The sequence below is a fragment of the Pipistrellus hanaki genome, assembly GCF_964339955.1.
Source record: "Pipistrellus hanaki genome assembly, chromosome: 2".
Taxonomy (NCBI): Eukaryota; Metazoa; Chordata; class Mammalia; order Chiroptera; family Vespertilionidae; genus Pipistrellus; species Pipistrellus hanaki.
Window position 1 is genome coordinate 17,598,526 of NC_140504.1, and position 14,717 is coordinate 17,613,242.

Genomic DNA, 14,717 nt, shown 5'->3' on the forward strand with positions numbered 1-14,717 from the left:
TCTTTTATTTCCTAATATTTACTTACCTTATTTTTTCAATTATATCTTCCAAAAGATACTCCACAACTGGAAAAGTGAAACCAGGTATGTGTATCATTGGACAGTTACCTATTATGGTAAAAAAAAACAACAACATTAAGTCTGTACTCAAATATTAAAAATAAAAATGAACACTATAAAAAGGAGAAGGAATCTATTAGTTTTTATAACTTCAGAAAATGGTCCTCAGCTTTTAACAGCTCTATCCCATTTTCTATATTTACTTCAATAAGAGGCAGCAGCCTAACCTTCACTCAACACCATTTTAATGCTACTAAACTTCCCTCCTCCTTCCCCATATACTTCACAGTTCTGCAAAGTAATGCAGAATACCAAAGGGCAAAGTATTTTAAATTGAACTTAAAATCTATTAGTTAGAAGTCTATTTTCTCTTCATCATTAGCCAGAATATTGCATTAGAACCCGTTTTATTTAAATCTATATATGAAGCAGTGCTCTGTGGCACCCAGAATTTTGAAAAAAGTAGTTAAGACCCAATCAAATATTAAACTGTTACTATTTTAGAATCATCAGTTTTTAAAAAAGATTCTTGGAACTGTTTTCTAGATGTTATTCATATTTTGTACCAAACAAAACAGTACACACTGTAAGCAAAGGTCAACGATACAGCAGAGGTCAAAGTATCTGAGTGGTATCACAACTTTGCCTCTGATTTTCACAAATTTGAGTAAGTCACTCAATGTTAGTTCTGGATACCACGCATTAAAAAAAAAAGACAAATACACTCGACCCATCTCACAGGCTTTGAGAGTCAACAAGGCTGAATACAAGAACATGTATTAAATATAGCTCTATTCCATTTTAACTCCCACCCTTTTCTCCTCCTTCCCCAATTAAAAATAAGAAACAGAGGAATAATCTTAAAAAATATATATTTTACAGCTAGTCAAATTTAATTTCAAATCCTCTCAACCTTCTGTTAATTAGGCAATCTTGGATAAACTATTTAATTGTGCTGAGGTTTTCTCATCTTTAAAAATAAAAATAACAGCAAATAACTCACAAAATATTATGAAAATTAATAAAGACAAAGTGTCATATATATTACCTGGCACATTGACTAGTAATCACTAGTATTGTCATTTGCAAATTGCCACTCTAGCCTGTGAATAGTACATAAAAACCACAAAAGAATCATAAAATGTTAATAAAATTATTCAGATTTGTGGTTTGACTTTATTGATGCCACCTTAATTACCTGTTAGTTTCCCAAAGTAATAATCATAAATTTACTCACCAAAATATTCTGAGAATTTCTCAGCATTCAATGTTGCACTCATTAATATTACTTTCAGGTCAGGTCGATAATTGAGAAGGTCTTTAATTACAGTCATTAAAACATCTGACTGCAGGTTTCTCTCATGGATTTCATCAAGCACAATATGACTAACACTGGACAAATGCCTGAAACATAAGTGTGGTGAAGTGTGTAAATCAGTATAATAATTACTAACATCCTACTTAATAATTACATCTTTTATAGGATTTAATTAATGTCCTGAATTGAAATATACTCACGGGTCTGACTGAAGCCACTGAAGGATGATTCCTGTTGTACAGTATAAGATGGAGCCCTGTTTCCTTGGCAACCGGCTGTAAATAAAAGGCACAAGTTAACAATTCTTGTTTTTTTTTTACTAGTACATTACTAAGTACCACAAACATCTAAAAGAACATCTTCAATTTTAAAAAGGTTTTAATGAAAATCTTCATACTTAATTTTTTTAGTTACAGGAATGCCTACCAGAGTAGGGAATGAGAAATTCTACATCCAATTTCATTATACATTGTTTTTGTCATGATACAATGTTAATAATTTATTTATTTTATAAAGGCATAAATAACCACTACATTCAGAAAATAACTCATTACCTCAGACCTAAACTTTTGTTCAGTGACTAGGAAGTCAGTTAATTAAAAAAGATAAATGGAATCTTTATCTCCAGGGGAAATAAAAAACAAAAACAAAAACAAACAAATAAACAACAACAACAAAAAACACTAAAAATATACTATGCAGTGGGATAGGAGTTACAGATACCAAACTCAATAAAGTAGGTCAGGGCTGGGTATGGTATCAAAATATAGGACACTAACTCCTTTCAGGGGGAGTGATGATCTACTAATGTATGTCCAGGAAATAAGTTATTTTTCAAACCATTCCATAATATAAAAGATATTAAAAATCCAAATATCAAAGTGGGTTACAAAATGAGAGAGTTGAAAGCCTCCTATGCTTCAGTTAGTTTAAATGTTAATTCTAATAGTTATAATTGGCATACAAATGGAGAAAAATCTGTTCTTTTTTAATTTCTAGCTTCAAATTTTAACTAAAATATACCTGTAAACAAGAGAACATTCTTTACCTCTGGAGACGAATTTGGTATCCAGTACTATTACCACTGCCACAAATTTCTGCCCTTTCTGCAGCCACTCTCTCTGCAACCTTTAATTAAAATAAAATACAGTTACAAAGAGATTTGCCTTTAGTATAAATATCCAACCATCCATGAAAATCTGAGATTGTTATATTTACTCGCCTTTTTTTTTTAAAAAATATATTTTATTGATTTTGTACATAGAGGAAGGGAGAGAGATAGAGAATTAGAAACATCGATGAGAGAGAGTCATTGATCAGCTGCCTCTTGCACACCCCCTACTGGGGATATGCCCGCAACCAAGGTACATGCCCTTGACCGGAATCGAACCTGGGACCCTTCAGTCCCCAAGCCGATGCTCTATCCATTGAGCCAAACTGGTTTCAGCTTTACTCGCCTCTTATATTTACTTTTCATTTTCTCTTAAGTTCTCCAAAGCCAAATGCTCTTTCTTCACTCTTTTCAAAGTGCCTTTCTACAGCCACCCTCTCATTATTTCTTCCCTTTCTTTTTGTCTTTTCTTAAAGAGTAAGAAATCCTGCTCTAAACTTACATTAACACTAGAGGCCCAGTGCATGAAATTGGTGCACAGATAGGGTCCTAGGCCTGGCCGGCGATCATGGCCAATCTGTGGGGTGACTGGCAGGGCTACTGGGGGGCCCCCCGTTGGCACCCGCCTTGGCCAGCCTGGGGCCTGAGGGCTGGAAGCAGCTCCTGCGTTGAGCGTCTGCTCCCAGGTGGTCAGTAAGTGTCATAGCTTACTGACCACCTGGGTTGTTTATTCGTTCAGTCTATTTGCATATTAGATTTTTGTTATATAGGACAGAATGTATTTACCCTCAAATTCCATGCAAGTTTTATATTTGGTTGTTTCTTTTGGTTAGACTGGTGGTTCTTTTTCATTTTTAAAAAAGTTTGTTTATAGTTTTTTAAAATGTTTTTATTTCAGAGAGGGAGGGAGGGAGGGGGGAATAGAAACATCAATGATGAGAGAGAATCATGGATCAGCTGCCTCCTGCACATCCCCTACCTGGGATCGAGCCCACAACCTGGGCATGTGCCTTGATTGGGAATTGAATTATTGGTTCATGGGTCAATACCCAACCACTCAGCCACACTGGCCAGGCAAGATTGGTGTTTCTTAATTCCTAGTTCTTCATTGTTTTCTAAAAGTTATAGTGCCAAAGATAAGCTCTGGATAGATGAAATGTTATTATAATCATACTGATTTATGTAACTAAAAGTAAACAATAGTCATCTTGTAACACAAGAATGATGATAAAGGTTAGAAACAGAAAAATGACATGATTACTTTTAAAGAAATACTTCAGAAGTAAAACTTCCAATCAGTGTATCCCATACACATTACTATTTTACTTTTCACTACTTATACTGTTAATTCAAAAACAACAGATCTTGGGGGGGGGAGAAAAAACTATTATCAAAACTACCCAAAAAGAAAATGGAAAATGAAGTGAGAGATAACTTACGGAAATGGCACTGATTCTTCTTGGCTGAGTACAAACTATCCTGCATGCAGATCCTTTTCCTCTTTCAATGTAATTATCCAAAATGAACTGAGTAACTTGAGTGGTTTTTCCACAACCAGTTTCACCACTTATTACTGTCACCTGATGATTATCTATCATATTTACCAATTCCTGTTTCAAAAAGAAAAATAAGTGAAGGACATCCCATGTTAGTAAGTCTGAAGACAGTTATCGAAATTCTACCAAACTGAAGGTAATTGCTTCTAACAAACAGTAACGCCTTTTAAATTTTATGTGAAATGCTGACAGTTTGAGTTTCTGGATATACCAACTTTCAAGAGCTAAGAAGCACTAAATTATTAAAAGAACTCAGCCAATTATTAAAAGAAAAACACACCAATAAGAACAAAAAAGTTAACAGCTCATAAGTTCCATGCATAAGGATTAATTAAAAAGAATGTGATCATATGGGGCTATTGATTACAAGTCAAATATCCCGATACCTAAACAACTACTAAAGACATTAAGAATTTATATCATAATTCATAAATATAGCTTTGTCTGCAGGACAAATTTTGTATACTGTTTTAAAGAATAATGTAATTTAAAATTATTTCCTTTCAAATAATTAAAATAAAGAAAAAAAAATTAAAAACCTAAGTTAGCAAAATAACTTTTTGTGAAAATTCTTGATTTTAAACTCTAAAAAATTTCAATTATGGACATAAATATACGCAAACTTTAGAAAAAATTGTTTCATTACTTTTTTCCCCCCAACAGCTCAAAAGACTTAAAATGAGTTTCTAAGAATATCCTTCAGAAAAAGCTTGATAAATTTTTATTTCTTCTTAACATAGCACTCTGTAAAAAAACACACCTGTATTCAAGTATTTTACAAATCAAATTAAACAGTGCATGATCATTTTACCTTTTGCATTCCAAATGAAGGCAGCTTTTCCCTGAAACGCTGAAATTTAAAAAAAAAAAGTTATAAATTTTCACCAAAAACTGAAATGAATTTATAATACTGGTAATCAGAATATACTCATAAATATGCTAGAATACAAAGTACTTTATTACCCTCAGCTTACATGAAGTATCAAGACTTAAAAAAGAAATTTATAAAAAAAAGAACTAAGTAATAACTCAGCAATTGCTTTGGTGTTCGAAACATAAAAAAACAGAACTCTATTAAATCCAACAGAACAGAGATACTTTGTTAAGAGTGACAATAAAATGAAATCTGACCTATCATCTAGTAGCATTCTTACTACCCCCAAGTTACTTTTACAATTTTTTCTGTTTTATATATTTATCTTAGATTTTATTTCTATATCACATTATTTTCCCATCCATTGATCCACATCATTTACTAATGCATTAGGCACTAGAACATATTCAAAGTATTCTTCGTACTTACCTTTGAGTATAATAGAAAGCTTAAAAGAATATCTGCAGTAAGAAAATCTTGTACTGCCATTTAAGAACTATGATCTTAAGTCCAACTTGGGAGTCCCAAAGGTTTTAACTTAGGATGCCACAGATCTAAATGAAGAGCCTTTATATATAAAACTAGTAGCAGTTTCTGACACATATTAGCTACTCAACAAGTTTTTTGGCAATTACAATTAGAAATACTAAAGATAGCATGACAAATGCTTTTTTGTAACTTTTAAATGATAATATCTAGTTTTGAAAACTTTATGGAACCCCATACCTACACTACATAAAAATGACATACAGTAAGAAAGTAGCACCATGGTTGACACTGAATTAGATGGATCACCCTATATAATCCTATGTAATAAAAGCATAATATGCAAATCAACTGAACATGTTTGAGAAGACAAGTACAAGTTTTTCCACATCTTGCTTCCCATTACCTGCATTTCAATATACCGAAGGTCAGTTTTTTTCTTTTGTAAATCTTCTAATAACTGTTGGTCTAAGTTTACATCTGGTTCATTTTCTTGCAAGAGATACTCAGAATCTCGGTCCATATATTTGTCCCTGATTCTAAATGTCTTCTTTTCTTGATTTATCACTTTTTCCCCGGGATCCTCCAATTTCTTCTCTGAGTTTGGTTTGTTCTCAGCAGGAGCTTCAGAACCATACCTATTTGGACAAAATAAAAATAAAAAAGACGAAAGGGTTAAATAACTACTCAAGCCCTGAAAGAAATCAATATATGCTATTTAGTTATTCAAAATCACCAAAATCAAAAGCTTTTATTCTTTTCTCTTGAGTAGAGCAATTATGAAAACAGTTAAAGACTCTTAAAAGAAAAATTTTCCTCCCTAGTAGATAATGCCAGATAAGGTATTCCTTGTGGCAATTATGGCTTAGTGATTTTCTTTTTATGAGCCTTGTTTTGCTTTACAACTTTTTCTTCCTGCCACCTTTTCTGAGCTATAAAACAGATGCTATATTACAGTCCCAGAAAAATTTTCACTAATCTTCTCTCTAAATTACAGTTTCTGTGATTTTCTTAAGACAGCAGCACTTTTTGCAGATCTGCTCCACAGGAAAACTTTGGAAATACATAAATGATGGGTACAATAAATAACTTGATAAATCTCATATGCAGATAAGACTATTCCTATCACTTAGCTTTCCTGTAGAATACGCTACTTTCGTTTAATTTTTCATAAAATCTGCTCCAACTACATAAGAATAATGACTTTAAGACTAAATTTCACTTATTAAAGAGTCTAAAGATATAATTTATATTATCATTTTTTCCCTAGCCAATGCTATGAAAGAAGTATCACTCTGCCCATTTTTTAAAAGAATACTTTTTGTTTTACCCATGATCTTCAGGAGCAAACCAGGATATCTGAGCTTCTGAATCTTTGTCACTCTTAGCTTGGACAGAATGTAGTAGCTGTACAATTTGTTCCTCTCGATGTTCATCCATATGTACTACGGCTCTCTATTTTGTGCAAAGAAAAAGCATCTTCATCAACATGAGAAAGCATATATAAAATTATGTGATACAAAAACACAGGCAAATATATGTTTAACAAACATGTAAGAGAAAATTAATGTTACTAGTACCACACTTGCCTTCTTATCCAAGTCCAATTCCTAAACCTAATGATAACATTTTTCTTTCAAGATCCTTTTCTAATATATATGTACAAAATTAGCTCTAGTGTAACTGGATAAAAATGCATATTTATGTTCCTAAAACTTGGGGTTCCCTTACCTTCTATCCTCACATATCATGAATTTGTTCCCTACCTTAAATTTTCAGACACCTACAACTGAAGTTAATGAAACCCAATATTCTGTTTAAAAACAAACATTAAGTTAAAAATTGGAAATACTATTTTGGTTGCAATGAGAATTTTAAGAGCATTTTAAAGTTCTTACATAAAAAGAGAAATAAATTGGAATCAGAGAAAATAACATAAAATGATCAGTGTTCATGAGATGATCCAATATGGCAAATGATGCAGTTTCCTCACAGAATGAGGATTATTAAAAAACAAACAAACAGGCCGAAACCGGTTTGGCTTAATGGATAGAGCATCGGCTTGGGGACTAAAGGGCCGGGGTTCGATTCCAGTCAAGGGCATGTATCTTGGTTGCGGGCATATCCCCAGTAGGGGGTGTGCAAGAGGCAGCTGATCGATGACTCTCATCAATGTTTCTAGCTCTCTATCTCTCTCCCTTCCTCTCTGTACAAAATCAATAAAATATATTTTAAAAAATAAACAAACAAACACACACACACAGCAGAGGCCCAGCTGGTGTGGCTCAATTGGTTGAGTATTTTCCCTCGCACCAAGAGGATCCATTCCAGGTCAGGGCATAAGCTGGGGTTTCAGGCTTGATCCCCAGTAGGGGCAGCTGATTGATGTTTCTCTCTCTCCCTCTCCTTTCCTCTCTAAAAATCAGTTAAAAAAATGTATTAAAAAAAAAAAAAAAGCACAGCAGAGAAAATATTACATTATTTTATTGGAAGGGAATAATACATGGAAGTTATTAGTTACTCTGTAGAAAGTTAGAAAAAGAACTTTTAAAAACTGTTCTTTTATAACTGTAAATTATAATTAGTTGAATTATAAGTAAATCCAGTAAAAGAGTGGATAGATGTTTGTCTTCAAGTGTGCACACAGTAAAGATGGCCAAGGTATTAAATGAAAAAAAGTCAGTTGCAAAAAATGTGCAGTAGGATCTTGTTTTGGTTACTATTAATTTTTTAAACAAGTTATTCACTTGATAAGTCTATACTTTTTGCAGTATTTTTTCCAGATATATTTCTGGCACATGTTAGATGTTCCAGATAAGTCTGTCCAAAGAATGGATAAATGGTTGAATCTATCCTTTAAGATGATAATATATGACATTTGCGTTAAAACCATTTTTCTCAAGAAAATAAGCACGTACACAAAAAGAAGACAATGAGGTATTTGGGAAATTCCAGAAGATCTGTACTAATAACTTACTAAAGTGTTTACTAAAAGCATAATTATGCTCAGACAATTAAATAGTTTAATACTGCAAAATTCTGGCTAATAGAAAAGCCTTAGAAAATTACGAACTGCAGCAAAACCTAATTATTAACAAACACTAGACCACGAAATTTTGTCTGTTTTTCTTAACTGTGCAGCATAAAAATCTTTTTAAGGCTGTTTATATAATGGACTAATGTATCTTTTCTTCTATAGGGCATGTCCACTAAAACTGGTTTCTCCTGGATTCTGCCCTATGCACCTTTATCTTTGCTGATTTTAATCTGTAATAATTTGCTGTAAAAGCAAGCAAAAAACTCACTGAGAACGCCAGCTTTTCAGTTTTGTGATTCCTCCTAGTGAATCATGGTCTTTGTTCTCCCACCCCCTCCAGCCACACACACAGAGAGACTCAATATTAGAACATTTCCCTTTATGGTTTAAGTTTTGAAATGTCTTTGACATATATTAACATTTACTGCTCCGTGAACTACATTAGATGGTTATTGATTACTATGTCTTTTCTTGGCAGTTAGAAATTTATGAATCTACAGCAATACTTTAAAGACTTCGCTGGGAAGGAAGCCCCAAGACATAGTCTCCTCAAATAAAGCTTTCTAAATTTTTACACCCTTTCCAACTACGTCAAGGGCTCAAAGCCATTGTTTCTTTCATTCGTTTTCAAAATGGCAAAGAGAAGATTATGTCATGTCTACCAGAACAACAATTTCTTCCCAACTGAAACTGACTCACAGCAAAGCATTTCTTAAACCAACTAGAACTTTACATTTTGAAGCTTTACCTCTACTACCAGAAGGAAGGTCCACCTCCTCACCTTGTTACATGAGTTTAAGAGTCACAAAAAGGCAAAATGATATAGCCCCTGAAAACATAATTGATACTTTTTAGTAAGAACACAATTTACCTTTTTTAAAAAATGTTTTCATTGATTTTTAGAGAGAGGAAAGAAGAGAAAGAGGGAGAACCATGGACTGGTTGCCTCCTACCAGAGATGGAGCCTGCAACCCAGGCATGTGCCCTGTCCAGGAATCAAACCAGCAACCTTTTGGGTTCATGGGATGATGTTCAACCAACTAAACCACACTGGCCGGGGCAAAATTTACATATTTTATAAATTAATTCTAATGAGTCTCTCCACACATCGAAGGTCCAGAGGCTACAAGCAGTTTGAGAATTTGTAAGCTGCATCCTTTCTAACCTTTCAATCCCATCCCTCTTCACTGTACCTCACCCCTGTCTGAAAACTCACACACACTGTGTTTTGATTTGATTTTTTAATTACCCCCCTGCCTCCCCAGATATCTTCAAATAGTTTTTCATCTTTTTCCTGGCAAAAGAGATCCTCAATAATGTCCAGCAGAATGTCTATGTCTACTTTACCAGCTTCTGAATTATCTGCCACTATTTCAAACTTTCTACTTCCGGTGACACTCCAATACCACCTTCCAGTTCACCCTCATAATTTCACACGCAGTATTCAGAAAAGAACACAAAAAAGGAAAATTCCTCAACTACTTGCAACCAAGCCGAAACCCAACACTACCAGAACCCATCACTTACTCTTTCCCTTCCTGTTAAAATGGAAGGAGTCCACTTTCCTGCTTAAAGTTAATTTCTCCACCTAAACCCTGCAGCTCAATTCCTTTCACCTCTTTAGGGCTATCTCCTGTTTTTGAGGCTTATCTTCCTTTCCTAAATCTCTCTCTTCCTCTAGCAGTCATTAGGCTATTGATCAATATTCTGGTTTGCTTATTTCTAGATATATGGTAGAACTGCATTTTCCCACCCCCGAGTTAAGCATGGCCATGATTTACTGGCCAGGGAAATGTGAATGGGAGTCTCCAAGAATCAGGGGTGATTTCCTGTGCTCCCTCCTGGCTGCCAGCAAAACCAGCGATACTCATTCTCACAATGAAAACGCTCATCTGAACTCCAATGGTCAAGGAACAGGAATAGAAAAACAAGCCTCTGTTGCTATAAGCCGCTGATTTGGGGGCTGTTTATTACTACAGCATGATTTGGCCCACTCTGATGTACTTTCTCTCGCCACTGACCCCTTGAGCAGCAGCACATGAACAATGTCAAACCTCTTCAGCTTTAAAACAAAAACAAACACCCAGGAGGCAGGGAACAGAAAATACAATAGGGGCTTGACCTACTACGGTAATTGTGATTTGACTTGGGGTATATTAAGTATTTTGGCCTTGGCAAGTGAATACACAGTAATGACATTTTACAAAAATGGAGGTGGTTTGGGGAGGGGTTGGAAATCAACAGTTCCCCTGGTAATGACCCATGGCCCAACTGGTTTCAGGTGGAAGGGATCATGCACCATTATTCCCGATTTAACTTTTCATTTGTTTCCGTTTCATTTTCCCCAACTGGACTGTCAGTTCCTTGGCTATTTTACTTCTTCGGATCCCTCCTAGCAACCTGCATACAACCTTGTGTGAAACAGGGGCAGATAAAAACTTGGCAAAGCGTCTTCAGAAAGTTACTGTGGGGTTTGTGGCTGTTTTAAATACTAACAATGAAAGCTGGACTATTCTTCTGAACGATCTACATGAAGAAAAAAAAAAAAAAATAGTGCTTGGCGGCTTTACCTAATGCAGAGGGTCGCTAGTGTAGAGCTCATCAGGAAAAAAAAAAAAAAAATCTTAAATGAAAGCGATCGGAATGATCCTAAAGGGTGAAAATCTTAAAAGTGACCATCATTGTTCTAGGGCAGTGTTTCCCAAACTTCTCTCACGATGAGAATCACCTGGTGGAGTTGTTAAAATACACATTCCTGAATCCCAACTAAGAAGTGCTAAACTAGGATTTTTGGGAACATATAGGTAAAATTGTATACTTAACTAGTGCTCTAAGACAGATGTTATATACAGAGCACTAAGTTAGGTATGCAATTTTACCTATATGTTCCCAAAAATTCTAGTTTAGCACTTCTTAGTTGGGATTCAGGAATCTGTATTTTAACAACTCCACCAGGTTGGAGAAGCACTGTTCTAAGGGAAAGGGGGCGACCACAGATGCTCTGACAGTGACATCCCAGCCAAGTCCATCTCGGCTGGGGCCTGGAGTGAGCACTGGCTTTGTCCCCCGTCCTCACGCTCTCAGGCCACATACACGTTCATCCCACCTTAGCCCGGCCTGCTTCGGGTCAGAGGCGCATGGCCGCTGAGGACTTCCCACAGGAAGCTTTAGCACAGTTCCTCTGCACTTCATATCCATTTCACAAAGCACTTATGCCGGTTAGGAAACCAAATTAAGACACCAAACAGACACAAAGAAAAAGTTAGGGGCGGCGGCAGGAAAAAAAAAAAGGAAAGAAAAGCTATTCTTCCTCATGGCCTGCCTGGCACGATCGCGCCTCGGTTTACCTCCTGCCTCTCGGCTTCCTTGCTCTTCTGCCCCTGCTTCCTCGCGTACCACAAGCCGATGTCGCGGCCTTTCAGGTGCCCGGGATGGCGGCCTCGGCCTCCTCGCCCACCCCCTCCGCCGCCGCCGCCGCCTCCGGAGCCTCGACTCCCGCCATGCCCCCCGCCGTGGCTCCCTCCGTAGCCGCCGCCGGAGCCGCGGGGCCCGCCCTCACGGCCTCCGCCGTCGCGGCCCCAGCTCTGATGGTAGTCATAGCTCATTGTCCCCGGCGGACCACAACGCGTGAGAACCCGCAACCGATAGAAATGGCGACCGGGACCGGAAGCGAATGCACATCCACTTCCGCTTTTCTTCCGGCGCCCAGCGCGAGAAGGCGGGCCCTGGAGCGTCACAAGCGGCCACTTCCGGTGACGTCAGCGGCCCGCGGGCGCTTGGCTCTGATGAAGTCCTAGCTGAAGTTCCCTTGGTCTGACTATTACCTGCTTGCTTCTGGAGTGAGAGCAAGCAAAAGGCGACAAGGTTTTTTTCTCCCTACGTCCAACAAGTGAGGAGATGGGTTTTGCTTCCATGTTCTTCATGGTAAAAATCTGGAGTTTGCGTCCAATTAGGCCCTGGATAGTGAATATTGATTGACACGGTGAAAGCACCCCTGGGACGGTGCATTTTCTCCTAAAAGTCCCTAAAGAAATGAAAGGAGTTAACCTTTTTCTAGTGCTACGTCTTGGAAACTGCCTGGCACCTGTTTCAAATATTTAATTAAGTATATAAATGTCCCTGCCGTTTTTAAAAAATTTATTTTATTGATTTTTTTTTTTTTTTTACAGAGAGGATGGAAGAGGGATAGAGAGTTAGAAAGATCAATCAGCTTCCTCCTGCACACCTCCTACTGGGGTTGTGCCCACAAGCAGGGTACATGCCCTTGACCGGAATCGAAGCTGGGACCTTTCAGTTCTTAGGCTGAAGCTCTATCCACTGAACCAAACCAGTTAGGGCCATCCCTGGGTTTTTTAAAAGGATTTTCACTGCTACCTTTTCCAACTGCATGAGATGAGCATGTTCAGTACAGTGCAGTTAAACAATTATATTAAACATCAGTTGAAGAGTCATGTGTTCATATGAAGTTCTCTGTCATTGATTGATCAGGCCACTAAGGGTCTAGCTGTTCTTGAATAATCAACGGATTGAGACATGCAGGCTTGGATGTTCACAAAGAGAGAATCAGTTTATTTGCACATTTTACTGATTTAAAGGAATTGAGGATACCCATTGAATAAAGGAAGTAGGGCATCAGCTTTCATTTTGTGCAATCTTAAGAAAATAAAGGCTAAAGAAATTAGTGTGCAGTGAATTAAGAAAGAAAATGCTCTATGCTGGATAGGTTACAGAATACTGCCTCTGTGGCATAAAACATATTTTGAGCAGATAGATTTGATTTCCTGAAATTGCTTATCTGCCTAAAAGCAGAGCCTTCCTAAAGAACTCAATTTTTATAAATCCCTTCCCTGTGGGGAGGACCAGGGAAGACTAATTTCTACCACTGGAGGCTATAAGTCAGCACCACACCTAAACAGACATTCTAAAAAACTACCCTAACTTCCATCTATTCTTATAAAGCCAATTTCTCTTTCCTAAAAGTCCTTTGCTTTCCCTTAAGAACCTTTCTTCCTCTTCTTCCTCTGTTAAAATACCATTAAGCCCCAAGTTCTAATTCCTTTCTTGAGTCATATTTTTCTTTGAATTCCCTTAGGTGTGACTAAATCTTGTCTGTTCTCTTGCTTATTTGTCTGTTGTCAGTTTAATTTGCAGCCCCCCCCCAAAAAAAAAAAAAACTAAACCTATGAGGATAGAGGAAAAGTTTTTCTTCCCCAACAGCCATGAAATGTTACAGCAAAAAGAATTTAATTTAGGAAGTAGGTAAGTCCTTTCTAAAGAATGAGAGGTTAAGTAGTGAATTGCTAGATTAGTAGACTTTTACCAGACTTATGATGAGGGGAGAGATTATTATAGGTGGAGGAAATAATATGTGTGAAAAAAGATGGTAAGGCATTTGAGAGTGAGAAAACTACACTGAAACTTCAACACTGATGGATAAGGTAAAAAAAAAATCTTATGTGGCATATAAATCATGGAGGATCTTATATGCTACATGAATAGCAAGAGTTCACTTTTAGTAGGGGAGTGATTACTTTGACTCCTTTGAATAGAAAGAAAGAGAGGAAACAGGAATGGATAAAGACTAGTAAGCAGGCTGTGATATAGGGAGGAATGAAGGGATGACAGAGCAAGATGGGATGTGGTAAGGATTGTAATTAAGAAATAATAGACAATATTGTTAATATTTGATAATTTATTGAAAGTGGAAAAAAGAGTCAGGTGACTTTCGAGTTTAGGATTTGAAAGTCTATCAAATGAGGCAGTACCATATCTTGAAATGAGAAACAGGACAAGGAGAATTTTTGGGGGGGTTGGGGAAAGGGTTGAGTTAATGTGTTTAAATAATGTATGTAGAATTTGAGAAGCCTATGAAACATACAAATTGAGATATCTAGAAAGCAGTTGGTTATATGAATTTAAGTGCAGAGAAAACAGACTAAGATTATACATATGGGAGTTTGGGGCAAACATTAAGGCCATAGGAATTAATAGTTTTAATTAAAGTACCCATTGGGCATGCCTGATATGACAATATGTGAATTATTCAATAGATAAGATTAGGTAGGCATCTTGGAGATGGTAGGGAGAAAGAGTGTGGACTTTGAGGCAAGAGAGTGGGATGGACTGAATGTGTTTCCTTGAAACTCCTATGTTGAAGCCCTAACCCAGTATGACTATTGGAGATGTGGCCTCTAAAGGAAGTAATTAAATTAGAACATAAAGTTGGGACCTCTCCCCCACCCCAATCAGACAGAAATAGTGTCCTTATAAAAAAA

At 36.6% G+C, this 14,717-nt stretch overlaps 1 protein-coding gene across 1 annotated transcript in view; it reads right to left on the bottom strand.

The window, feature by feature from the left end:
• DHX36 (DEAH-box helicase 36) overlaps positions 1–12,130 on the bottom strand; it is a 35,123-nt gene extending 22,993 nt beyond the window's left edge. The window contains exons 1-9 of the mRNA XM_084873852.1: positions 11,790–12,130; positions 6,736–6,860; positions 5,812–6,043; positions 4,857–4,895; positions 3,929–4,099; positions 2,427–2,506; positions 1,579–1,653; positions 1,298–1,464; positions 27–108 (exon numbers count right to left, since the gene is read on the bottom strand). Of these exons, the coding sequence (XP_084729978.1) occupies positions 27–108; positions 1,298–1,464; positions 1,579–1,653; positions 2,427–2,506; positions 3,929–4,099; positions 4,857–4,895; positions 5,812–6,043; positions 6,736–6,860; positions 11,790–12,047 (1,229 nt within the window). The 5' untranslated portion in view covers positions 12,048–12,130. The remainder of the gene's footprint in view (positions 1–26; positions 109–1,297; positions 1,465–1,578; positions 1,654–2,426; positions 2,507–3,928; positions 4,100–4,856; positions 4,896–5,811; positions 6,044–6,735; positions 6,861–11,789) is intronic.
• Positions 12,131–14,717: the final 2,587 nt, after the last annotated feature.